We start from the raw sequence: 25,559 nt of genomic DNA on the forward strand, positions 1-25,559 counted from the left end.
TAGAGATAGATTTTCAACAGCCGATGGATCACATGTTCCATTGTTGGGAAAGGGTCTATCAAGATAACCGATACCATTACCCTACCTTCTATCCTTCATGTTCCTAGACTGTATACTAATCTTTTATCTGTTAGTAGCTTGACAAAGAATTTAAACTGTTAAGTGATTTTTTCTCCTGGTCATTGTGTACTAATCTTACACAAATGCTGATTGGGCAGGGTGTCTAAATGGCAAGAGATCTACATCAAGAGTTTGCACTCTTGTTGGAGGTAATTTAGTTACATGGAAGAGTAAGAAATAAACAGTTATGGCAAAGGTCAAGTGTAGAAGCTGAATACAAAGCCATGGCACATGGTGTTTCAGAGCTCCTTTGCATCTGTTCCTTGTTAGAGGAGATTGGAGTTGAGGTCGAAGAACCTATATGCTATACTGTGACAATCAAGCAACAATTAGCATTGCCCACAACCCAATGCAGTATGATAGGACGAAGCATATAGATGTGGATAGAAACTTTATAAGGGAAAAGGTGACATCCGGAGAAGTTTGCTTACCATATGTTGCATCTGACTTACAACTTGCTGATGTTCTTACAAAAGGTGTTGCATAGAGAATGATCTATGCAGGTAGGGAATGTGTGGCATTTATTCCCAACTTGAGGGGGAGTGTTGAGTTTTGGGCTGGTATTACTTGTTTTTATTTACATAGCATAGTTAGGGAATTTTTGGGCCTTAGGCCCATTAGTTTATGTTTTAAGTTAAGAGTGCTTATTTAGTTCTTACAAGTATCCGGCTTACTAAGGGCATACTTGGTTTTGTGCTCTCTTTTTTTTGAGTATATAATCTAATGAAATGGGCGGCGAGACCTAATTTTTTCGCTTCTCCCATTCTCTTCTATCTCTCTTCTCTTTCTTTCTCTGTAAAAACCTTCTCTCATCTTTCTTTTCTTCTTTCTTTTGCAGTTTTATATGAAAACAGGTCATCCAAACTTTTCTACTCTGGTTAAGGCTGAGTTGAGTATGAAAGAATCTAACTTTCTTCCTTCAGGACAAAATGTGTAGTTCTAAAACACGAAGGTGTAATGCAAGAGATTCCACTACCTGGAGGCATGAGGCATAGTTCAGAATGTAAGAGGCATAAGCCTCCTGAACACAAGGAAGCGTAAGTAGGGGTGTCCTGGAGGTATGCAGTTAGCTGAACCAATTGGTTCGGTTTTGGTTCCGAATTTTTGAAAAACCAAAGGACCGGTTCGGTTTTCGGTTAACCTACACAAAACTAACGGTTAACCGAACCGACTGGTATATAAATTTATATGTATATTTTATATATATTTTTAATATATGTCACATATTTTTTATGTATTATATATAAATATATATTCATTATATATATAAATATATAATTATATTATATTTATAATGCTATTTATAAGTATATTATATATATTATATATTTTTAAAATATTTATAATATATTATATATCATTTATTATTTATAACATAATATTATACATATATTTATATAATATATATTATAAATATAAAAAACCGAAAAACCGAAGAACCAAAGAACCGAACTAGTCAAAAATCGAAACCGGCGGACTGGTTAACCAGTGGTACCGGTTCGGTTTCGGTTTGGCGAAATGGAAAAATCGGTACCATCGGTTCAGATTACAAAAAAGGGCCATGGTTCAGTTAACCGAACCGTGGACACCCCTAGGCATAAGCCTACTTAAGAGGAGGGGCAGGGGGAGGAAGGAGGAGGGGGAGGATGAAGAAAAGGAAGAAGGATCTCATTTTTCTTTATTTTTAAGAAAAAATCTTTTATATTAAGAATTAAGATGCATAACACTAGCTAAAAGGGGCAAGGCCCTTGACCCAAACTTCCTTTCCCCTACGCTTTCCTTCCCTTCCCTTTTCTTTATTTTCTCTTTTTTCCATCTCTTTTTCCTTACTTTTTCTTTCTTTTTTTCTTTTTTTTTTTTTGTCTTTTTGTATGAGGTATGCGTAAGGCACATGAGGTGTACACCTCTAACACGCCTCTAGCATACGTCTTAGGGTGTTTTGGGGGTGCCTTGCCCTCTCTAGGCATATGCCTCCAACACCTTTTAAAACATTGGTTTTGAGCAAGATAGAATACAAGAAAGGAGGATTCTCAAGAAAAATTTAAGAAACAAAGATAGAAAACTAATTTAAGAATCAACAAGAACATGATTGCAAGAAACTAAGAATAGCAGAGATATCTAATCACACCTCTAGGCATACGCCTTAGGGTGTTTTGGGGGTGCCTTGCCCCCTCCAGGCATATGCCTCCAGCACCTTTTAAAACATTGGTTTTGAGCAAGAAAGAACATGATTGCAAGAAACTAAGAATAGCAGAGGTATCTAATCACACCTAAAGAAAGAATATAGAAAACTAATTTAAGAATCAACAAGAACATGATTGCAAGAAACTGAGAATAGCAGAGATATCTAATCACACCTAAAGAAATAGAAAAGGAAAGAAAAGATAAAAAACTGAATAAAGAAAATCTTCAACATACCAATTCTGGAACTGCAACCAGCAACAAATATCTATTCAATTGATTACAATAAGTAAAACTACCGATCCATGTCAGGAAGGATAACCTAATTAATTGAATTGACCAAGATAACTCAAGAAACCACTTTTATCTTGGCAAAAATGCCTAAGATAAACTCATCAACCCCTAAAAAATAGATGTTATAGACGTATTGAAATTCTATGAAATTGTCGTCATACTTTCTTAACCCCCTCAAGGAAATTAAAAATTACAATTTTGCCCAAGACAATTGATTTCTTCCCACCCCTTGTTTTTCTAGTGGATCAGCAAACTCATTAGCCCTGCGTTACCTACACTACTCCCATCAAAGTTTGGCTTGATGTAGTCATTCATTGGTGGAGACCAAAGAGGGCTTGTATTGGATTTATGACAATCTGAACTAGCCACTTCCAATTTTTCATAATGTTACCTATTGGAAAATCAGCAAAAATCTCCAAAGACTTGACCCAATGTACTCTAACCATGATAGTCTCAATAACTGCCTCTCTACTTCTTTCCTTTTCTGAAAACAATCTTGAGTTCCTTTCCCATATGGTCCAACTCATTGCAGACCTTAAACATTTCCATAACACTTTTCTCCTTTTCTTTGGCCAACTAAAGAAAGTAGCGGCAAACAAGCTTTACACATTAGGTGGGGGAGACCGCCTACACCCAAACATCAAGAAAAACCAATCCCAAATGTAAGTTACAAAGGGGCAGGAGATTAATAAGTGAGGGGATAAGCACCAATTAGTTCTTTTCCTTTGGAGTAGATCACAAGTATTAAGGCCAAACGCAAACAAGCACTTGTATCCTTTTGGAGGGGATAAGCACTTATTTCGGGCTTATTTCCCAAACTTAAAGAAGTGCTCATTGATGTGGTCCCAGCCTAAAATAAGTGTTTATTTAAATAAATACTTACTTTTAATCACTCCTACACTTAGCCTAATTCTTTCAAGGATGACTTCCCAACAAAAACCTCCAACTCTAGGAGGGATGGGATTGCTCCAAACCTCCTTCACAAGAAAGAAAGGATGCCCCAATAAGGTCAGATAAGAGCCTTGAAGAAAGAAGTACAAGAACAGAAACCAGAGGAGAGGGTCCAAAGACAATGATCAGGTTTTGAAGAATCCAAGAAAACCCCATCATGGTCTGAAGAAAAGTCCAAAACATCATTTAATTCCAAATCCCTAACACCCCTTCTCAAACCCAAATCCCAATCAAAACCACTTCTTGAACTTGAAGAAACAATGAAGGTAGACACAGGCTCATTTTTATATCTCGATAGGGCAAACAAAAAAGGGGAGTTTATCTTTCAAAGGAAGGTTACCCACCTTCCCAAATCTCTCTTTCAAAGAAAGGATAGTATGGGTGGCTTTCCAAGGAGGCTCCAGTAGCCCTATTTAGTACTCCAGCATCTTAACCATCAGTTGCAAGTCCATGAATGCCTACTACTACCTTAGCCCAAACTTTATCTTTCTCATAGGTAGTATCCAAAGCCACTTTCTCAATAAAGCTACATTCCTCTTTTGCAAATTACCTACACCTAATCCACCAAACTTCTTGCTTCTACTCACAACTTCCCAACTTACTCTACGGTCCTTTTTCTCCTCCCCTGGTTCCAACAAAAAATCCCTCGTCAGCTTTTCTAGTTCTCTACTGACACTCACTGGCATCTTTCTACTACAGGATCCCCAAAAACTGATCCTTTATGTATTGTCTCCCAAAGGTAAACCCAAGTATTTCAAAGACCATTGTGATACCTTGCAATCCAAAATACTTTCATACTCCAACATCTCCCCTTCTTCCATATTAACAACCACAATACAACTTTTCTCAAAATTCACTTTAAGGTTTTGAGATTAGCTCAAAAAGTTGAATTGTCAGCTTGAGATTCCTGACCCAACTTCTATTTTGTCCCTCACAAAATAATAATGTATCATCTGCAAATTGCAAATGAGTAATTGGGATTTTGTCACAACTAACTTTCCAACCCCTCACTGAATCCTGAGAGTCTTCCCTAACAATTTATTTCCCAAGGGCCTCAGCAATTAAGGTAAATAGAAAAGGAGAGAAAGGGTTTCCTTGCCTAATCCCTCTTAAAGCAGGAAAAAAAATTGATCACTATTCCATTCACCAACAAGGAGTAATGACAAGTCCTAATACATCCCATTAATCCACTTGCATCATCTCTCCCCACACCCAGAGCTCCTCAAAACATCCAACAAGAAAGATCATTCTGCTATATCATAAGCTTGTTACAAATCCAGTTTATACACAAAGCCTTCCTTTCCTTCTCTTTCGAAGTCCTCCACACACTCATTGATAATTAGAATTTGATCAGTGATTTACCTACCTCTTACAAAAGCACCCTGATTTGGAGAAATAAAGAACGATTAACCCTAATCCTCAAAGATAGAACCTTAGCTATAATTTTATAGAAATTATCCACCAAGCTAATGGATCTGAACTCACAAGGATGTGCTACATTACTTTTCTTAGGCACCATGGCTATGAAAGTTGAATTAAAGCCAGGGTTTATTACTCCTCTTTCAAAGAACTCATTGAACACTACTAGAAAATCTTCTTTCCAAATGTCCTAGAAATCTTAGTAGAAAGCTGAAGAAAACAGACCTTGAGAGTTCAGCAATGAGGGTGTAGAGAATGAGAGTTCCGAACATTGCTCTCTCTCTAACACCCTAACAGCATTTTATTAAGATAAACCTTGAATAATTACAAGGAGGTCCTTAGTTGGGCAAGAATTTACACAGAACATAACATAGAAAGGATGGGTCCAGAGTAAGGCCCATTACAGACAAGAACATAAACAGTAAGAAAGAATAAAAAGAATAAACAGCCTATGGGCCATTCGGCCCATCTTCTCTACACTCCCCCTCAAGCTGAGCATAGATGTCAATCATGCCAAGCTTGTCAGTATCATGCTGAAGTTTTGCCTTGGGAATTCTTTGGTGAGAAAATCTGCCAACTGTCCTTCAGATGTGATGAAAGGAAGACATACTTCACCCGAAAAAACCCTTTCTCTAATGAAGTGTCGATCAACTTCAATATGCTTAGTTCTATCATGTTGCACTGGGTTGTGAGCAATGTTGATGGCAGCCTGATTATCACAGTACAGCATCATTGGCTTGTCATGTTCAACCCCAAGTTCCTCCATCAATGATTTTAGCCATAAAAGTTCAAAGACTCCATGTGCCATGGCCCTGTATTCTGCTTCAGCTGAAGACCAAGCAACAACCGACTGTTTCTTGCTTCTCCAAGAAACAACATTACCAACCACCAAGCTGCAATACCCAGAAGTAAATCTTCTGTCATCAATGTTTCCGGCCCAGTCAGCATCGGTGTAGGCTTCAAGTTTCATGTGACCATGCTTGGCAAACAGAATTCCCTTTCTTGGGGAGCCCTTCAAATAACACAGGATTCGCTCTGCTGCTGCCATGTGAGTGTCTCAAGGTGCATGCATGAATTGGCTAATGCAACTGACTGCATATGCAATATCTGGCCAAGTCATGCATAGGTATAGAAGTTTCCCAAGAAGCTTCTGGAAGACTCCTTTATCTTCTAATAATGTCCCATCTGAGGCAGAGAGTTTATGACTCATATCAATAGGAGTAGCAACTGGTCTAGCACCCATCTTCCCAGTTTCAGAGAGCAAGTCAAGAACATACTTCCTTTGGGAGATAAGAATCCCATCATTGGATCGAGCAACTTCTATGCCAAGGAAGTATCTCAGTTCCCCCAAATCTTTAATCTCAAACTCTATATGGAGGAAAGGTTTTGAGATCATGAATTCCTAAAATATCATTACCAGTCACTACAATGTCATCTACATACACAATGAGGTATACTGCCAGAGGTCCACTCCTCTTCACAAAAAGAGTATGATCAGACTGTGTCTGCACATAACCAAAGTTAACAAGTGCTGTTCTAAATCTCTCAAACCATGCTCTAGGGGACTGGTTTAGTCCATAAAGTGATTTCTTCAGTTTGCATACCTTTCCTTGCATATTAGTTCCATACATCCCTGGAGGAAAAGACATATAAACCTCCTCATGTAATTCACCATTTAGAAATGCATTTTTCACATCCAATTGATAAAGGGGCCAGTCAAAGTGAGCAGCTAAAGATAGAAGAACCCTCACAGATGTCATCTTGGCAACAGGTGCAAAGGTCTCCAGATAATCAATCCCATATGTCTACGTATAGCCTTTTGCAACCAACCTAGCCTTGTACCTTCCAATGGTGGCACCAACTCGATATTTGATAGTAAAGACCCACTTGCAACCGACTGGATCCTTTCCTTTAGGCAAATCAACCACTTCCCATGTGTCATTCTTGTGTAGGGCATCAATTCAGACCTCATAGCATCCCTCCATTCTGGAATATTAAGAGCTTCTGACACAGACCTGGGAATAGGGTTAGAAGCAACAAAAGATAGATAGGAAAAGTATGAAGGAGAAAGCAACCTGTAAGAAAGGTGCTTGGAAATGTAGTGAGCAGTGCACTTCCGTTTTCCTTTCCTAACAGCAATGGGAATATCAAGGTCAGGGAAGGATGACTCCAAGGGTGCTGAAACAGTCAGTACTTGTTGTCTCATCTGTGACTGGAAGTGTATGAGGCTCATGTGTTGTCGGAGAAACAACTTGCTCATTTCTGGATCTTTGCCTTTGATACACCTTGGGATTGAGGATAGGACAAGGAGATAAAGGAGGAAGAACATTGGGACAGGGAGAATGGAACGACTTATCCGCCCTTGATTCATTTGAAGGAGAAGCAAACTTGTCAAAAGACTCAACTGGAATAGGAAGAGGAAGGGCAAACACCCGTGACAAATCCTCCCCCTGTGGACAATGTCCTTCCCGAGAGGAACCATAAAAGGGAGAAAACTCATTAAAGGTGACGTCCATTGAGACATACCGAGTGCCAGTCTTTGGATCAAAACAACAGTAACCCTTCTGTGTGGAGGAATAACCAAGGAAGATACACTTGTGGGCTTTTGGTTCAAATTTATGCCTTTGGACACTTGGAACATGTACATAACAGGTTCAGCCAAAAACACGAAGAGGAATAGGAAAAAGGTCCTTGTCCAGATGAAGGAGATGGAAGGAAGACTTAAACCCTAAAACCCAGGATGACATACGATTTATAATATAGGTAGCAGTGAGGATGGCATCACCCCAAAACCTTGTAGGAACATGTGAGGCAAATAAGATACTTCTTGCAACTTCAACAATATGCCTATTTTTCCTCTCAGCAACTCCATTCTGTTTTGGGGTCTTAGCACAGGAGCTTTGATGAATAACCCCCATGTTAGAGAGATAGCAGGATAGGTTCTTCTCAAAGTATTCTTTTGCATTGTCAGATCTGAAGATTTTAATCCTGGTATCAAATTGGGTTAGAACAAATTCATGGAATTGTCTTACAAGTCTTGGAACTTCATCATGGGATTTCATCAGGAATATCCAAGTGAATCGAGAAAAGTCATCGATAAACAAGATAAAATATTTGTAGCCACCCATGAAGGGTAAGTGGTAAGGCCCCCACACATCAGAATGCACAATATTAAAAGGAAAAGATCTTTTATTACTCAAAGGATAATTGTTTCTACAATGTTTTGATAACTCACAAAACTCACAATGATGACTGGACAAACTAATTCCCTTAAACAGTTCAGGGAATAGATGACTCAAGACAGAAAAAGACAGATGACCCAAACGATGATGACACAACATAATCCGACTAATAGACTCTGAAGAAACATACCCAAGATCAACATTCCTAGGATGATCAGTGCATTGTCCTGGAGTATCAAGCAGGTATATTCCGTTCGCCTCATGGCCACTCCCAATCACCTTTCGAGACTCCAGATCCTGAAAAACACAGTAGGAAGGAAAGAAGGTTACACAATAGTTAAGTGACTTGGTTAGACTACTTACAGACAACAAATTTGTATTTAGTCTAGGTACATGAAGTGCAGAAGGTAAGAACAAGGAATCTGTAGCCTTGATGGTTCCCTTGCCAGAAATAGGGGCAAGTGAACCATCGGCTAAAGTGATTTTATCACGTCCAGAAAGCAATTCATATGAAACAAACATGGTAGAGAGGTTGGTCATATGATCAGAAGCACCTAAGTCAATAATCCAACGGATCTTAAGATTACCTGAAGTGGTTGCATGATTGGCAAAGACCCTTGTACCTGAATGAGCAAACGCGGAAGGAGCTGAATTTCCTAAAGGGTTGGAAGAAGTCGCATCCTCTAGATGACTGATCATCTTTCCAAATTTTTCATATTCTGCTTTCATGGCTGCCAACTGTGCACACGCATACATTTCTTTAGTATAGTACTTATCACTATCTGGCCCAGCAGCCACATTTGCACTCCCTATCCCTTTACTATCATGTTTTTTCTGAAACCGAATTGGAATAAGATCAGGATGTAACTTCCAGCACTTATCTTTGGTGTGCTTCGACTTCTTGCAGTACTCACATACCACTTCTTTCTTTCCAGAGCCACTAGAAGTCCCCGCAACCCTTTTGGATTTAATTCCCATATTTGCAAAGTGATCACTAAAACCAGCCCCTTGAACATGGACAGCCCTCCCGCTCTCTTCACTGCTCACCAATGCATAAGCTTGTGACAATGTGACATTCTCCTTGGATAGAATATTCTGCTTTGAGATATCATATTCTGGGTTTAGTCCGGCTAAGAACTCAAACACCCTGTTTCTTTCAACCAGTTTCCTATAGGTCTCTACATCATTAGTGGTTTCCCAGGTTACAACTTCTATCAAGTCTATTTCTTGCCACAAAGACTTCAAGGTTGAGAAGTATACAGATAATGGTTTCTCCCCCAGTCTCAGATTCTTCACATCACTTCTCAACTTGTAGGCTCTAGCCACATTTAGTTTTTGGGAATAGGTTTCAGCAACACTATCCCATATTTCCTTTGTTGAATTCATCCATAGATAGTGCTGGCTGATCTGTGGCTGCATTGAGTTCACAAGCCACCCAATAATAGTGTAGTTCTCTTGGATCCACTTCTCATGAGATGGATCATCTTCTAGGGCAGCCTTCTTGCTCCTGGAGATAAACCCCCACTTTCCTCTACTACATATATAAATCTTTACTGATTGTGACCATGCTAGATAATTAATTCCATCTAGCTTGACTGTGGTCACAGTCAATAAAGAGTCAACAGGAGCTCCCGGAACCTGTCCGAATTCAGCCACATTCTTGTTTTCAATCTCTAATGAGTCCATCCTTTTAACCACTTCAAATAAGATTTCAGCAAACTTCAACCAAAACAACACCGGATGAGGATGAACAAGGGCTGTATTAAACCAGCCTCAAGCAGCAATACACAAAGCTTTGTCACACCTAAGCTGTGAGAGCCCCAAGAACAGAGACAACACCTTGTTGACAGCATGAGACACCAACAAACTTGGTTCGGCCTTCAAGAATAAACCAGAAAGCTACCAAACACTGTGCACCTAGTCCAAGCTCCCTTTCTTAAACAAAAAATTTAGATACTTTCCAAACAGTACCCCACAAGGGAAGAGAACAATCCCTACTGTCGAAGAGACCTTTTTACAAACACAGAGTGGGCAGTATAGAAGACCACACTGTCAAAGATGAAAACAGCCCCAAAGAACAGTCCGTACAGGGGCCCAAAAACAATCCAAAAAGGACAATAAACAGCAGAACTGATTTCAGAGGTACTTCGGCTACTTGACAGTCCAGAAAAGAAATGAAAACAACCCAGAAATCTCTGCATTAAACCTGATCAGAGAATAGCTGTATATCTGTATTGTTTCCGAAGGAACTTCGGAGATTAACAGTGCAGAAAAAGAAAAAATAACCCAGAAGTCTGAGCACAACTTACAATATTTAAGCTTCAAATCAGGAACCGAGCTGTTTCCCCTTTTTTTCTCTGATTCTTCCTGGCCACTGAATCACTTCTCCAAGAAATTTCCAATGACCTCCAAGAATCAGGCAACATGAGCTGAATCTTCCAGCCCTAGAATACTGAAGTTCAAGCCTGCTCTGATACCATGAAGAAAATAGACCTTGAGAGTTCGGCAATGAGGGTGTAGAGAATGAGAGTTTCGAACATTGCACTCTCTCTAACACCCTAACAGCATTTTATTAAGATAAACTTTGAATAATTACAAGGAGGCCCTTAGTTGGGCAGGAATTTACACAGAACATAACATAGAAAGGATGGGCCCAGAGTAAGGCCCATTACAGACAAGAACATAAACAGTAAAAAAGAATAAAAAGAATAAACAGCCTATGGGCCATTCGACCCATCTTCTCTACAAAAGCCATTGTGAATCTATCTGACCTAGGTGCCTTGTTCAATGGTCTCCTAAAAAAGGATCTAAAGTCAAAATCTCCTCTCCAACCAATCCTTAATTTCACCTGGTAACCTCAACATCTCAAGGCCATCAAGCCACACTCTTTGGTTCAATGGTCTCCTAAAAAAGGATCTAAAGTGTTCTTTAAATGCCCCAACTATCTCACTCTATTGTGTCATAGTTACATCATCCACCACTAATCTTTAAACGTAATTTCTCACTTAACTTCCATTGGCCAATGCATGGAAGAATTTAGTGTTTCTATCACCCTCCTTGATCGATTTATTCCTTAACTTTTTCTCCAACTGATTTCCTCTTCATGAAGTATATCTTTCCATTGTTTTCTCAAAGACCACCTAGTTTCCTTATCTCCTTCCTCAAAGGTGCCCCTCTCCTCCTTATCTAACTCCTTAATTTAACCGATCACTATTTGCTTCCTCTCTTTAATCCTCATAAATTCAAGAATATTCCACTCCTTAATTTTGGTCTTCAAATCGTCTAACTTCCTATGAAATTTCATCACTTTCCATTTGACTCTTTGGTGACACTGCCATATTTTGTAGAAACGAAAGAGACCTACGCCTCTTCCATCAAACCCCTCCCTATAGATGGAAATTGGCCAATGATCCAAAGTTAACATAGGCAAATCTCTAGACATTAGACCTCCTCAATGTTCTTCTAATTCACTGAAAATAGGAACCGATCCAACTTGGTGAAAATCCGGTTGGCTTGGAGATTGGACCATGTAAAGCTCCTATTAAATCAAAGTTATTACCTTCCACCCCTTTGATGGAACCAGAGTAAAGGCTGAAGTGTTCTTAATTTCTTCTTCTCTAAAGAGTAGAGCCATACTATACACTGCCTTTTTGTCGTCTTCATCCAATTATAAATGGAACAAATTCAGATCACCCTTAATGGGATCGAATTCAAATTTGATTGTTGGCAATCTGATGCTATTTTCAGCCTTATGATCCAACCTTCCCTAAATGGGAGGAAGAGAATCTCCACGTGATATGAAGGTTGATTTGTTCCATGTTAGTTCCACCTATTCTTAAGCTCAAAAGACGGCCCATGTTTATCAATTGAGAAGGGAAGCTAGTTGTATGAGACAAGGGGAGGATCCGTCTCAATGTACTTCTTTATAGGGAAGAAATTAATCACTTAGAAGAACTTAAATGGAGAGACCTAGTTAATATAGATCAATGCATGAAGTGTGTCAAAAAAGTTGGGTGCTTGAATTCTTGGCTGGATTGAATTTAGATTTTGATTTTACCTGGTAGGACATCTTAAGTGCTAATAATATTGAAGATTAATAAGGAGTGCTTTGAGGAAAGAGAAGCTAGATATCTTCCTAATTCAGGAAACCAAATTGACAGAGTTAGATAGAAGGTGGACTAGAAGCATATGGGGTATTACAGGTTTAAGCTGGACTTATGCACCTTCTTAGGGAGCCTGTTGAGCAGGAAGCCAAGAAGGAGAAAAGAAGGAAGAAGGAGAAGAGGAAGAAGAATAAGAGGCAACTGAGTTAAGGCCTCAACAAAACTTAGCTTCATCCGAGTGAAGCTTTGCATTTATACTATTCTGGCCATACATAACAATATGTCTACAGAATTACAAAAATACCCCTGCGAGTATTAAGTCTGTGAACAGTACATATATTACACCTGTTAACACTCCCCCTCAAGTTGGGGCATAGATAACAATCATGCCCAACTTGTCACAGAGACCTTGATGTCTGGAATGGTTTAGCCCTTTTGTAAATAAGTCTGCTAGTTGGTCTTCAGAGCTGATGTATGGAGTGCATACTTCGCCTGTGATAATTTTCTCTCTGATAAAATGCTTGTCAACTTCAATGTGCTTTGTTCTATCATGTAGTATCGGGTTGGCAGCGATACTGATAGCTACCTTGTTGTCACAGAGTAGAGTCATGGGTTTACCAACTGGAAAACCCAACTCTCCCAATAGATTCTTTATCCACATACCTTCGGCTACTCCGTGTGCCATTGCACTGTACTCAGCTTCGGCACTGGATCTAACTACCACGGTTTGCTTCTTACTCCTCCAAGTAACAAGGTTCCCTCCTACAAAGGTGCAGTAACCACTAGTAGACCTTCTGTCACTTTGGGATCCAGCCCAATCCACATTTGTGTAAATTTCAACCCTCAAGTGTCCATGTTTCTGGAATAATAAACCAGCACCCGAGAACTTCTTAAGATACTGAAGTACTCTCTCTGCTGCTTCAAGATGGGTGGACCTAGATGCATGCATGAACTGGCTGAGGACACCAACAGCATATGCTATGTCTGGACAAGTCATAGAGAGGTACAACAATCTTCCTACAAGCCTCTGAAATTGCTTCACATCCTTAAGAGGTTCACCTTGGCTGTCACTTAACTTATGGTTGGGGTCAATGGGAGAGTCAGTTGGTTTAACCCCAATCTTTCCAGTGTCCTTAAGCAAGTCTAGGACATATTTCCATTGGGAGATGAAGATACTCCTTTTTTATCGGGCAACCATAATTCCAAGGAAGTATTTGGCAGGTCCTAGATCTTTCACTTCGAACTGAGTGGCAAGGAAGTTCTTCAAACTTTGAATTTCATCCTCCCAGTCACCAGTAACAATTATGTCATCCACATATACTATTAGGGCAGCCATTTTACCTTCTACCCTTTTTACAAACAATGTGTGATCTGACTGACATTGCTTGTATCCCCTCTGCTGAACTGTAGTATGAAATCTGCCAAACCAAGCTCTTGGTGATTACTTCAGCCCATATAAAGACTTTTTTAACTTGCACACTTTCTGTTCACTTCCTTGAGCCAAAAAACCGGGGGGTTGAGCCATATAAACTTCCTCTTCAAGGTCACCATTCAAGAAGGCATTCTTGATATCGAGCTAATGTAGATCCCAATTCAGATTGGTAGCAAGAGAGAAAAGTACTCTAATAGAGTTCATTTTGGCAATAGGGGCAAAGGTTTCTGCATAATCAACTCCATATACTTGAGTAAAACCCTTTGCCACTAAACGAGCTTTATACCTCTGCACAACTTCATCATCCCCATGCTTAACAGTGAACACCCATTTACATCCAACTGGAACCTTACCCTTAGGGAGATCAACAAGTTCCCACGTGCCATTCTTATGAAGAGCATCAATTTCTTCCTTCTTGGCATTTGTCCATTCTGGTACTGAGAGAGCTTCTGTCACATTCTTGGGAATAGAGATACTGTCAATGGAGGTAAGGAAGGCACGGAATGAAGGTGAGATGTTCTCATAGGAGGCAAAGTTGGAAATGGGGTGTTTTGTGGTGCACAACCTAACACATTTCCTGTGAGCAATAGGAAGGTCAAGATCATTAGCAACAACGAGGTCAGAACTATCATTGGGAGTCAAGTTACCTGAGAGGGTATGATCTTCCCCCGAGGAGTTTGATGGCACTTGAGGTACAGCTTCTGGATTCTCCATAGCTCTTGCACTTGGTTGGCCTTTATGACGACGAGAAAAAACACAGAAAGGTGGAGGATCAGGAAGAGAAGGGAGAGAAGGATTAGGAAGAGGAGGAAGCTGAACCAGTTTCTCCTCATGCCTACACTCCCCCTGAGGAGAAACAGGAAAGAAGGGCTCATCTTCAAAGAAGGTAACATCCATGGAGACAGAGAATCTCCGAGAAATAGGATCAAAGCAATGATACCCTTTCTGAGAGAATGAGTAGCCAAGAAATATACACGGGATAGCACGAGAGTCCAATTTCCCCCGGGTGGGAGATAGGTTTTGGACAAAGCACCGACAACCAAAAACACGAGGAGGGATAGAAAGAAGAGGGGCCTTAGGAAAGATAAGCTGATGTGGGGCTTTGTACTCTAACCAACGAGAGGGCATTTGGTTAATGAGGTATGTAGAACAAAGGACAACCTCAAGCCAAAATCGTTTGGGAACATTCATGTGGAGTAGTAAACCCCGTGCCACTTCAAGGAGGTGTCGGTTCTTCCGTTCAGCCACACCATTTTGTTGTGGCGTACGGGCACAAGAGCTCCGATGAAGAGAGCCATGTGAAGCAAAGAACTCCGTGACCCCTACCAATCGTCCTCCCCAAGGCCAGATCCTAAATCACACAATAGGTAGGGAAAAAAGTCATAGAACAGTTCAAGGAATTTGTAATACTACTGACTGAGAACAAATTCATAGGGAATTTTGGAACATGAAGAACATCTGAAAAAGTAAGGCTGAGGGGAAGAGAGAGAGTTCCTTGACCAGCTATGGAAGTGTATGATCCATCAGCTAGTCTCACTTTATCTCTTCCGGAAAGAGGGTGATAAGTTTGAAAGTAAGAGGACATACCAGTCATGTGTTTTGACGCTCCAGAATCGATGATCCATGGAGAGTCAAGGTTGTGTGAGGCAGCATGGAAAGCAGTGGCAGAATTACCTGATATGGATGCAAAAGAGGTGGTGGAGTTTACAATATCCTCCCTTGGGTCTGATCCAGAGTAGCTGTGTTGGCTATGTGGTGTTTGAGGCACAATAGAAGTGGAGGGCTGATTTTTCCGAGAAACCATATTTTCCATGTGGTGTTTCTTGGTACCTTGTTGCCCGGGTCTTCTAATTACATCTGAGCCTTGCTTCTTAGGTAAATCCTGAACCCACTTTGGTTTCCCATGGAGATCCCAACAAGTATCTTTGGTGTGTCAGGGCCTCTGACAATTAGTGCATCACAATCTTTCCTTATTCATGATTCTAGGTTTAGAAGTAATCAAAAAACACAGGTACACTGCCTTACAGAGCTGTTACAGTCCACAACTAGGCACTTGCTGATTTTTAGTTTCACAGAGAACCAAACACAAACACTGCAACTGCAGTACTAGGGGTTATCACCTACACTGTGTAGGAGTTCACAAAAACACTATATGAACTGCACATGCAGTGTAACCAGGTCTGAAAGACCTAGAGTTCACAACTTGATACAGCTTCTCAGCCCAAAAAAGGCACAGTAGGAGCAGCAATACGAGTGGTGATTCACCACACCTAATCAGCTGATATCCACTTTCCAGGGCAGCCGAACAGTCACTCAAGTTCTAGGGTTCATCAACAGCCCCTTAGAGTGCAGACTAGGGCAACATACAATCGGAGGAAGGGGAACAATCCCTACTCAGATTCTGGAACATTAACAGTCGTGCAAGAAGCCATAAACAGGAATAGAGAAAAAAAAATCTCAGTACCAGCAATAGGCAGCGCAGTCATCAATCATGAACTCAAACTTCCCTTCAGGTCAGATTGCAATAGGTAGTTCAGTCATGAACTCGAACTCCCCTTCAAGTCAGAGCCTTCCTTCGAACATCTGGGTTGGATTTCTACAGTCCTCTTAGCTGAAACAACCCAGTTACCAGCAAAAAACATGTAGCCGAACCCTTTTTCTGTGCTAGGAAGTTGAACAGTCAGCATACTTGTAGCAGAGCCCTACTCGGCAGTGAAGACTAACCGCAGCACTAGAAAAGCTTCCTCCTCCTTGTCTTCGAGCATCAGTACTATAGCTCCTTCGTAGCAGAGGAGAGAGACCTCAGTTAGTTGTTTTCTAGGCCTGGATGAACCTGCTCTAATACCATGTTGAGCAGGAAGCCAAGAAGAAGAAGAAAAGAAGGAAGAAGGAGAAGAGGAAGAAGAATAACAGGCAACTGAGTTGGCCTCAACAAAAGTTAGCTTCAGTCGAGTGAAGCTTTGCATTTATACTATTCTGGCCGTACATAACAATATGTCTACAGAATTACAAAAATACCCCTACGGGTATTAAGTCTGTGAACAGTACATATATTACACCTGTTAACAGAGCCTAATGAGGAATCCACACTATTTGGAGAAGTGAAGAATTGGAATGCCTGGAAGAACTAATTGGGAGTTGGAAGATCTCCTGTGAAAAGAAGAAATCTCATGGAGATAGAAATCTGGGTATAAGTAGTGTCAAAAGAAGGGGATGGCAACACAAGATTCTTTCATTCTCTAACAGATGGAAGAAGGAAGAATTTCATAATGAGTAGAGGTAAATGGATATGAATTCAAAAGGGAAGAGGAGATAATAAAGGTTTTTATGGATCATTTCAAGGGGATTCTATCTAGCTTTGAATGATAGATATCCAATCCAAAGCTTTGGAGAGTAACTTTAGCATTGAGGAGATTAGAGAGATTGTGTTTTTTATTACAAATCAAAAGCCCTGAGACAGGATGGATTTACAGGGGGCTTTTATCAAGATTGTTGGGAGACTCTAAAGGATGATTTGAAAGAAGTTTTTGATGAGTTTCACCAAAGTGGGGACATTTCTCCAGGAGCTAATTTGACCTAAGAAGAAGGAAGCTAAAACTCCAAAGAATTTTAGGCCGATCAATTTAGTGGGTAGCCTCTACAAAATAATTGCAGAAGTCCATTCAGGTAAACTAAAGATCTTGCCAACAGTAATCTCACCATTCCAAGGGGCCTTTGTCGAGGACAAACAAATAGTGGACCAAATCCTAGGGGCAAATGAATGTTTAGCAAAGAAGAGAAGAGGTGAGAAGGGAATTATCTATAAGGTGGACCTTGAAAACGCTTAAGCTTTGGTGGACTAGTCCTTTTTCCTAGAGGTCATGGAAAATTGTGGATTGGGGGACAGGTGGAGATTGTGGGTTAAGGGGTTCTTAATCTTGGTGCAATATTCAATCTTGATTAATGGATCTACTAGGTTTTCTTGTTTTTTTTTTTTTTTTTGAAAAGATAAGATAAATTTATTAAAACCAACTCATAACAGTACAAAACAGAACCTGCCCACAAACGGACAGGCCTGAGGGACTGCCATTACAAGCACCAGATTGACTGAGTTCTCAATAGATGAGTTACTTTTGAGTGTTTGAATTCAGGAGTGACCGAGATCCAAGAGAGCAGTTTACCAACAGCCAGCCGAACTATATCCTCGGCCCCTCTAACTTTTTTATTAAAAATTTTGTTGTTTCTCTCAGAACAAATGGCCCAAATCACAGCTGCCGAAATAGTGGTCCAAACCAATTTCCCTCTTTTCTTCAAATTACTGATTTTCCAACAGCAGAGTAACTCTTTATAGGCATGACCCAACAAATCCCCACCGCCTTCAAGAAGTGATGCCACACCCGAGCAGCAAAAGGCAATGAATGCATATATGATCCGTAGTTCCCAGATGATCATCACAAAGGACACAGGACTTGTCTAGAATCTACAAACCTCTTCTCTCAAGATTGGTTTGGGACAGACATTTGTCCAATGCCATTGTCCAGACTAGAAAATTAACTTTAGAAGGGCAGGTTGGGCTCTAAATCTGTTTAGCAGGGAAATCTCCCACTGCCACTCTACTACCAAGCCTACTAGTCATTGATTTAACTGAAAAAACACCTTCTTTGGACCAAATCCAAATCCACTGGTCATCCTGATTGTGGTCAATGATTTGAGTCTGTAGAGTCTCCAATAGATTTGAAGCTTCTTGAATTTCCCAGTCAAAAAGACCTCTTCTGAACTAGGGAGCCCAAACCAATTCATTGCCCAAAACTGTGAAGGTATGAGAGATCCATCATATGGATGGCCGAACCCTGTAGGTAGGTTGGGTGAAATTTCAAAAATTTCCCTCTCTCCCATGTGGGAATCACATTCCCTATTTTAGAAACTGCATTTTCAATGATCAATCTTGAACCTAAACCAGACCAGATCTGAAAACCAAAAAGTAGGAGAGGGATATATCTGATACGGAGTAGTAGTAACCCCCAACGAAAGTGTTCATGCCCAAGGAGAATACCAAAAACTGCTCCCACTGAAGATGACACAACGTAGGGTGGAGCAGAATCAACATGGTGGTTCTTTAGCAAGAACCGAATTCTTCAGCAAGAACTCGATGGAGGGCAGGTGAGCACAACTTTTGATTATCTTTTCTCCAAAAGATAATATTAAGAACTCTTCTTGTTCGCTTCTACAGGTGGAGATCGAACTGGTAATAGTGGCAATAGCAAGAGAAGGCAAGAGCAGAAGATGGCGTTAGTCCAACTGTATGATGTCTTCTCTCTTGAATCAGTAAAACTGAAGAATGATCTGGAGGTTCGCCCTACTCTTCTATTCATAGTCTTAAAGAGAGCATCTCCTAATCCCATTAGGAGTTTCCTAATCCAAATCTTGTATTTGGATCTGGACTCTCTTTAAGAGATAAGGATAATCTTTTATCTTATCTGTAGATAAAGATCAGCCCTCCTCATCTAATTAGGAGTTTCCTTATCCAAATCTTTATTTGGATCTGGACTATCTGAATGGATAGGGACAATCCCTTATCCTATCTGCTGATCTAAATCCCAGAACCGCCCCTTTTTTTAATTAATCTAATTAAGCCAGCTGATAGGATTGGGCTCACACCCTATCCACTCAGAGAGTCCAAGATCTAAATGAGATTTAGATTTGGAAACTTCCTAATTAGATTAGGAGCTGGCTGATCTAATCTGCGGATAAGATAAGGATTATCCCTTATCTTAAAGGGACTTCTAATCCAGATATGATTTGGGTTAGCAACTCCTAATGGGATTAGGAGCTGATCCCTTTAAGTCTATAAAAGGAAGAGGGGGCGGCAGCCTTTAGACACACAATCACCAGCAACAGTCTTGTCTTCAGAGCTGAGATTACAGAAGAGAGAATTCTGCACCTTGCGAATACTCTCTAGCCGCCTCCTTCCTGTAGCCGCCGCCTATAGCAGTTCGATCTCCATTGCTTGGAAAAAATCAAGATCGGATCTTGATTCCAATCTTTTGGAGAAAAGAATGGTAGGAGTTGTATTCACTAGCCGTCCAGGTGATTCTTGGGAAGAATCAAGTTCTTAGGATGGACACTATTGATTCTGCTCCACCTTGCACTGCGCCATCTTCAGTGGGAGCAGATTTTGGTTTCTACCTTGGGCGTGAACACCTCCGTTGATAGATATTATTTCTCTATATCATGTATTATCTCTCTCTCCTCCTTTTGTTTCAGATCTGGTTCAGTTTATGGTTCAAGAATGATCCTTGAAAATATGATTTTCTAAATAGGGAATTCGATTCCCAGTTGAAGGACAAGAAAAATTTTTGAAATTCACACCCTTTATTCCGCAATCTTGGGCGTCCATGTGATGAATTTTCCTATCCCTTCAGTGCAGAAAGCCCATTTTAAAGGATAAAGCTATATGGGCCGAACTGGGTAACCCTAATTCAGCCCATATACCTAGATAATATTGATGGTTGATATTATAGAATTTTAACGGGCTTCCAACGGGCCTTATAGATAATTAATTGATTGGATCAAATTTATCCCTGCATGAGATGTATGGATGTGTGATGTGTTGCGTACATGGGCCATAAGTACTTGGCCCATGCTCATTCGACAGTGGCTCTTGCGCACACCATGGCTGAATGCACATCATTGCCATAGTTTCCCTTTTGGTCATTAGATGACCTCCCTCAGTGGTGGGCCCCACACCTCATCGAGAGGTTACGTGCAAAACCCTAGCCGATTTAAGGCCCACCGAAATCTGGCTTTATGAAAGTCAGTGGGAGCCACTTTGGTTTGACGTAAATCAAACTAGGGCGTAATTATTTCTTCCCTCCAGCCAATATGAGTGCATGTGATAGGGAGATTCATATGATGAACTCTCTAAAGGCCTTCCATCATTACCATGAGGATGGGTCCTTCAGTAATGAGAAAACGCACCAGAAAATGGGCGATCCATTTGTTGTTTGGTTTGTCTAAGTGTTCCATAAGATGATAGGGGCGTCATAGACCGATGTGAGAGGGGCTTCACCAGAAAATGGGAACTCTCTCACGGTACCTTGGCGTTCACGAATATGATGGGTAAACACTCACTGGAAAGAAAGGTTTACCTGAAAACGGCTCTGAACCTTGTCTGACAGAAGCCAAAGGGAAAACTCATATGATGAGTGGATATGATCCTTCACAGAAAGGTGGTGGGGTTATGCAGCTAAAACAGTTGGCTCCATGCACCATATTTCATTTCCCACATTTCCAGAGACAACCCGTAGTCTCCATCACTGAGAAAGGAGGGAAATCTCAGAGATGAATAAATGGAAATGGATCGTAGATTAAAATCCATATCTATGAAATGAACATGAATCAAATTAGGTTGTGGACTGATGTTTGCTCTTTTATCAGAAAATGGCAAACGGATCTTTTGCAAAGCTTTTGATGACAACAAGCCTAAGGGCCCAAACTACGCCGACTGGTACAGGAACCTTATGTTGCTCCTAGCTTCAGAAAAGCTGGACAAAGTGGCAAAGAATCCTGCCCCGAAGCGTCCGGGAGACAGGGCTTTTGAGGCCCAAAGGAGAGACTATCAGGAATGGGAGGAGAAAAACTCCCTAACCCGGTGTTACATCATCGCCTCCTTAGACAACCCAATACAGAGGCAGTTCGATCAAATCAAACTTGCCAAGGACATATTGGACAGCCTAAGGGCGATGTATGAAGAGCAGAATCATTCTACTCGGCAAAAGATCTTGAAGAATTTCATGACCACACAAATGTCCAAGAGCCAACAAATTCACGACCATTGTTTTCGGATGATGGGTTACATCAACGAACTAGAGGCTCTTGGATCCGGGCTTGACCCCGCAACCCAGATAGACGCAATCCTTAATTCTTTGCCTCCTTCCTTTAATCCGTTCATCATGAACTATAACATGAACAAGCTGAATGTCAGCTTGCAAAAGCTCAGCAATATGTTGCAAAGATCTGAAGAACTTATTAAAAAGGATGAGCCTGTAGCTATGCTTGTTGAAACTAGCAAAACGAGCAATAGAAAGAGGAAGGCAAAGAAGCCTCAGAAGAAAACCACCAAGGGCAAAAGGCAGAAGAAAGACAAAGCATCAGATGCATGTCACTTCAGCAAGAAGACCGGCCACTGGAAACAGAATTGTCCTGCCTACCTAGAATCCAAAAAAGGTAATTTCGAAACTTGTGTTATACAAACCAATTTATTGGTAGCTTCTGCGTCCTGGTGTATTGACTTCGGGGCTTCAACTCATGCGTGTAACTCACTGCAGGGGTTCAAGGTAAACAGAAGGCTGAGTGAAGGAGAAGTCACTCTCTACTTGGAGACTACTGCAACTGTTGCAGCCGCGGCAATAGGAACCGTAGAGTTAATTTTTAGAGAAGGAAAAATTGTACTCAAAGATTGTCTTTATGTACAAAACTTAAGAAGAAATTTGATTTCTGTTTTAAAACTGTGTGCAGATGGTTATTTTGTCTTCTTTTGTAATACGATTACTATTAAAAAATATAACAGATTCATCGCATATGGGGAACTGGAGAGCCCGTGATACAGTTAATCCCACGTGTTTGTGGCACTACCTACTTGGCCACATCGGTGTTGACCGAATCACAAGGTTGGTAAAGGATGGTCCTTTGGATTTTCTAACTATAGAAGATCTTCCCACCTGTGAGCCTTGCCTACAAGGCAAGATGACAAAACGTCTATTTGATGGTAAGCCTGAAAGATGTACAGGCACACTTGACCTAATATATACTGATGTATGTGGTCCCCTGAGTGCTAGGACACGGAATCAACACGTGTATTTCATCACCTTCACAGATGATTTCTCACGATATGGTTACGTGTACCTAATGAGACACAAGTCTGAATCCTTTGAAAAGTTCAAAGAATTTAGACAAGAGGTCGAGAAACAGTTGGGGAGAGAAATTAAAGCCCTTCGATCTGATCGAGGTGGCGAGTATGTCTCTTACGAGTTCAGGAACTACTTAAAGGACAATGGAATAGTATCACAATTAGCTCCATCTGCTACACCACAACTTAACGATGTTTCAGAGAAGAGGAATAAGACCTTATTGGATATGGTCCGGTCACTTCTCATACACTCAGAGTTACCCACATCCTTTTGGGGCTACGCATTAGAGACTGTGATCTACGTGCTGAATCGGGTTCCAACCAAATCGGTTCCGAACACTCCATATGAACTTTGGACCGGAAAGAAACCAAGTGTCAGACACTTGAAGATTTAGGGTTGTCCAGCACACATTAAAAGAACGAGTGCGGACAAATTGGAATCCAAGACCAGCCATTGCCTATTTGTAGGCAACCCAAAAGGCTCTGTAGGTTACCTTTTCTATGACCCAAGTGAGCAGAAAGTGTTCTGCAATCGAAATGCCCAGTTCTTGGAGACCGATTATATCTTGGACACCCATCGTCAGGAAATTGTTCTTGATGAGGAGAGCTCAGGAGCAGTGGGAGATGTCCCACAAGTTCCAAGTAGTGACCAACCTAGAAGATCCACTCGGGTATCCAGGCCACCAGTCCGTTATAGTTATGACTAGGATAGTTACCTAGTGGAAACCTTGACTAGTAAGGAGGATCCCGTGACTTACGCGGAAGCTATGTTGGACATAGATTCCTAGAAGTGGGTGGAGGCCATGAGAGTAGAGATGGACTCAATGGAGACCAATGGAGTTTGGACTCTAGTAGATCCGCCCTCCGGGGTAAAAGCAATCGGTTGCAAATTAATTTACAAGAGGAAGAAGGGCCCCGATGGTAGGGTTGAGACCTTCAAAGCTCGTCTGGTGGCGAAAGGGTACACTCAGAAAGAGGGCATCGATTATGAGGAAACCTTTTCGCCTGTGGCCATGCTTAAGTCCATTAGGATCCTGCTAGCTGTAGCAGCATACCATGATTATGAGATTTGGCAAATGGATGTCAAAACTGCATTCCTGAATGGAGATCTTACTGAAAATATCTATATGCAGCAGCCGCAAGGCTTCATAGTTGCGGGTCAGGAAAACATGGTATGTAAACTTAATAGATCCATTTATGGACTTAAGCAAGCTTGTAGAAGTTGGAACATCCGTTTTGACTCTGTCGTCAAATCGTTTGACTTCAAGCAGAATCCGGATGAACCCTGTGTTTACAGGAAGTACAGTGGAGATAAGGTTACCTTCTTGGTTCTGTATGTAGATGACATTCTACTCATTGAGAATGATGTAGGAATGTTGACTATGGTGAAAGTATGGCTTTTGTAGCAATTCTCCATGAAAGATCTTGGAGAGGCCTATATATACTGAGTCTTCGACTCTATAGAGATAGATCGAAACGGATAATAGGATTATCCCAATCTGCCTACATTGACAAAATAGTCAAAAGATACAGCATGGAAAACTCCAAGAAAGGAAATGTTCCTTTCAGGCACAGAGTCACTCTCTCCAAGAAGATGTCTCCCAAGGCTTCTGAGGAGATTGATGGCATGAAGGACGTTCCCTATGCCTCTGCCATAGGGAGCATCATGTATGCCATGCTGTGCACTCGCCCTGACATTGCTCAGACAGTGAGTGTAGTAAGAAGATTTCAAGCCAACGCAGGGTAGGAGCATTGGACTGCTGTGAAAAACATACTTAAGTACCTTCGAAGGACAAAAGAGTTTTGTCTAGTATTCGATGGTAGTTCACTACAGATCCAAGGGTATACAGATGCCGATTTCCAATCGGATCCAGATGATAGAAAGTCTACATTTGGACATGTTTTCACAATAGGATCGTGTGTTGTTTCCTGAATGTCAGCAAACAGGGGTCCTGAGTAGCAAATTAATAGTCTACAACCCAAGCCGAGCGCATTGCCGTAAGTGAGGCTGCCTTATGAATGAAGGTGTTCATTCCTAAATTTGGAATTCAACACATCACCCATTCCACTGTTGTATGACGACACTGGACCTATGAGAGGATGATGTTAAGAGGTAGCATCAGCAGAGAATGTGGTAGACCCATTGACTAAGCCACTGACACAGAAAGTGTTTATGAAACATGTGGAAAACATAGGACTCCGGCTAGTACCTGATTGGACCTAAGTGCAAGTGGGAGCTGTTAGACAGTTTTGTATGCCCTTAGCTTCAATCAAAATGATGTACTTTATGAGTTTATTGTAAATGAATAAAAGTGCATATTTGATTCATGTTCCCTTGGTATGTTTCTGTGCAATACCCTTAAATTGGACACTTAATGAGACTCGTGTTAGTTTAGAATGTTCACAGCCAGTGGGTCGGTCTGGGGAGACCTATCTTGACAAGGCTAACACTGTGGTGCCACCAAGTCGGTTGGGGTGGCTTGTCTCAGCTACCGGGGTGAGACCCTAGGCACATACAGTGTGGGATTAATTGAATCTTTGAATTGGACCAGATTTCCAGTATTGCCTTGGACCTTAGGTGTGAACACCTCCATTGAGAGATATTGTTTCTCTTTATCATGTATTATCCCCCTTTCCTCCTTTTGGTTCAGATCTCGTTTAATTTATGGTTCAAAAATGATCATTGAAAATATGATTTTTCTAGATGGGGAATTCGATTCCCGATTGAAGGGAAAGAAAAATTTTTGAAATTCGCCCTCCTTTATTCCGCAATTTTGGGCGTCCATATGATGGATTTCCTATCCTTTCAGTGGTATCAAAGCCATGGTTCAAATCTTGAACCATTCTGTTTCAAATCTGAACCTGCGCAAATAGGGAGAAGGCGTTCTACCCAATTTGCGCAAATATGGGTTTTGGGAAATTTGTTCCCAAAACAGATGGGCAAATAATTTGAAATTATTTTTAATTAAATCTGATTATTATTTAGAATA

General features: G+C 40.9%; 1 protein-coding gene across 3 annotated transcripts in view; it reads right to left on the reverse strand.

The window, feature by feature from the left end:
* Positions 1-25,559, reverse strand: part of LOC148865451 (SET domain-containing protein) — an 89,115-nt gene that overhangs the window by 20,684 nt on the left and 42,872 nt on the right. Inside the window, exon 5 of one of the 3 annotated variants that reach the window (XM_088981193.1) lies at positions 8,338-8,444. The exons of the other annotated variants lie outside the window; for them this stretch is intronic. Coding sequence (XP_088837319.1) covers positions 8,338-8,444 — 107 coding nt within the window. The remainder of the gene's footprint in view (positions 1-8,337; positions 8,445-25,559) is intronic. 3 annotated transcript variants of the gene reach the window in all.

Source organism: Nelumbo lutea, chromosome 3, assembly GCF_056320005.1.
Source record: "Nelumbo lutea isolate HS-2025 chromosome 3, American lotus-T2T, whole genome shotgun sequence".
Taxonomy (NCBI): Eukaryota; Viridiplantae; Streptophyta; class Magnoliopsida; order Proteales; family Nelumbonaceae; genus Nelumbo; species Nelumbo lutea.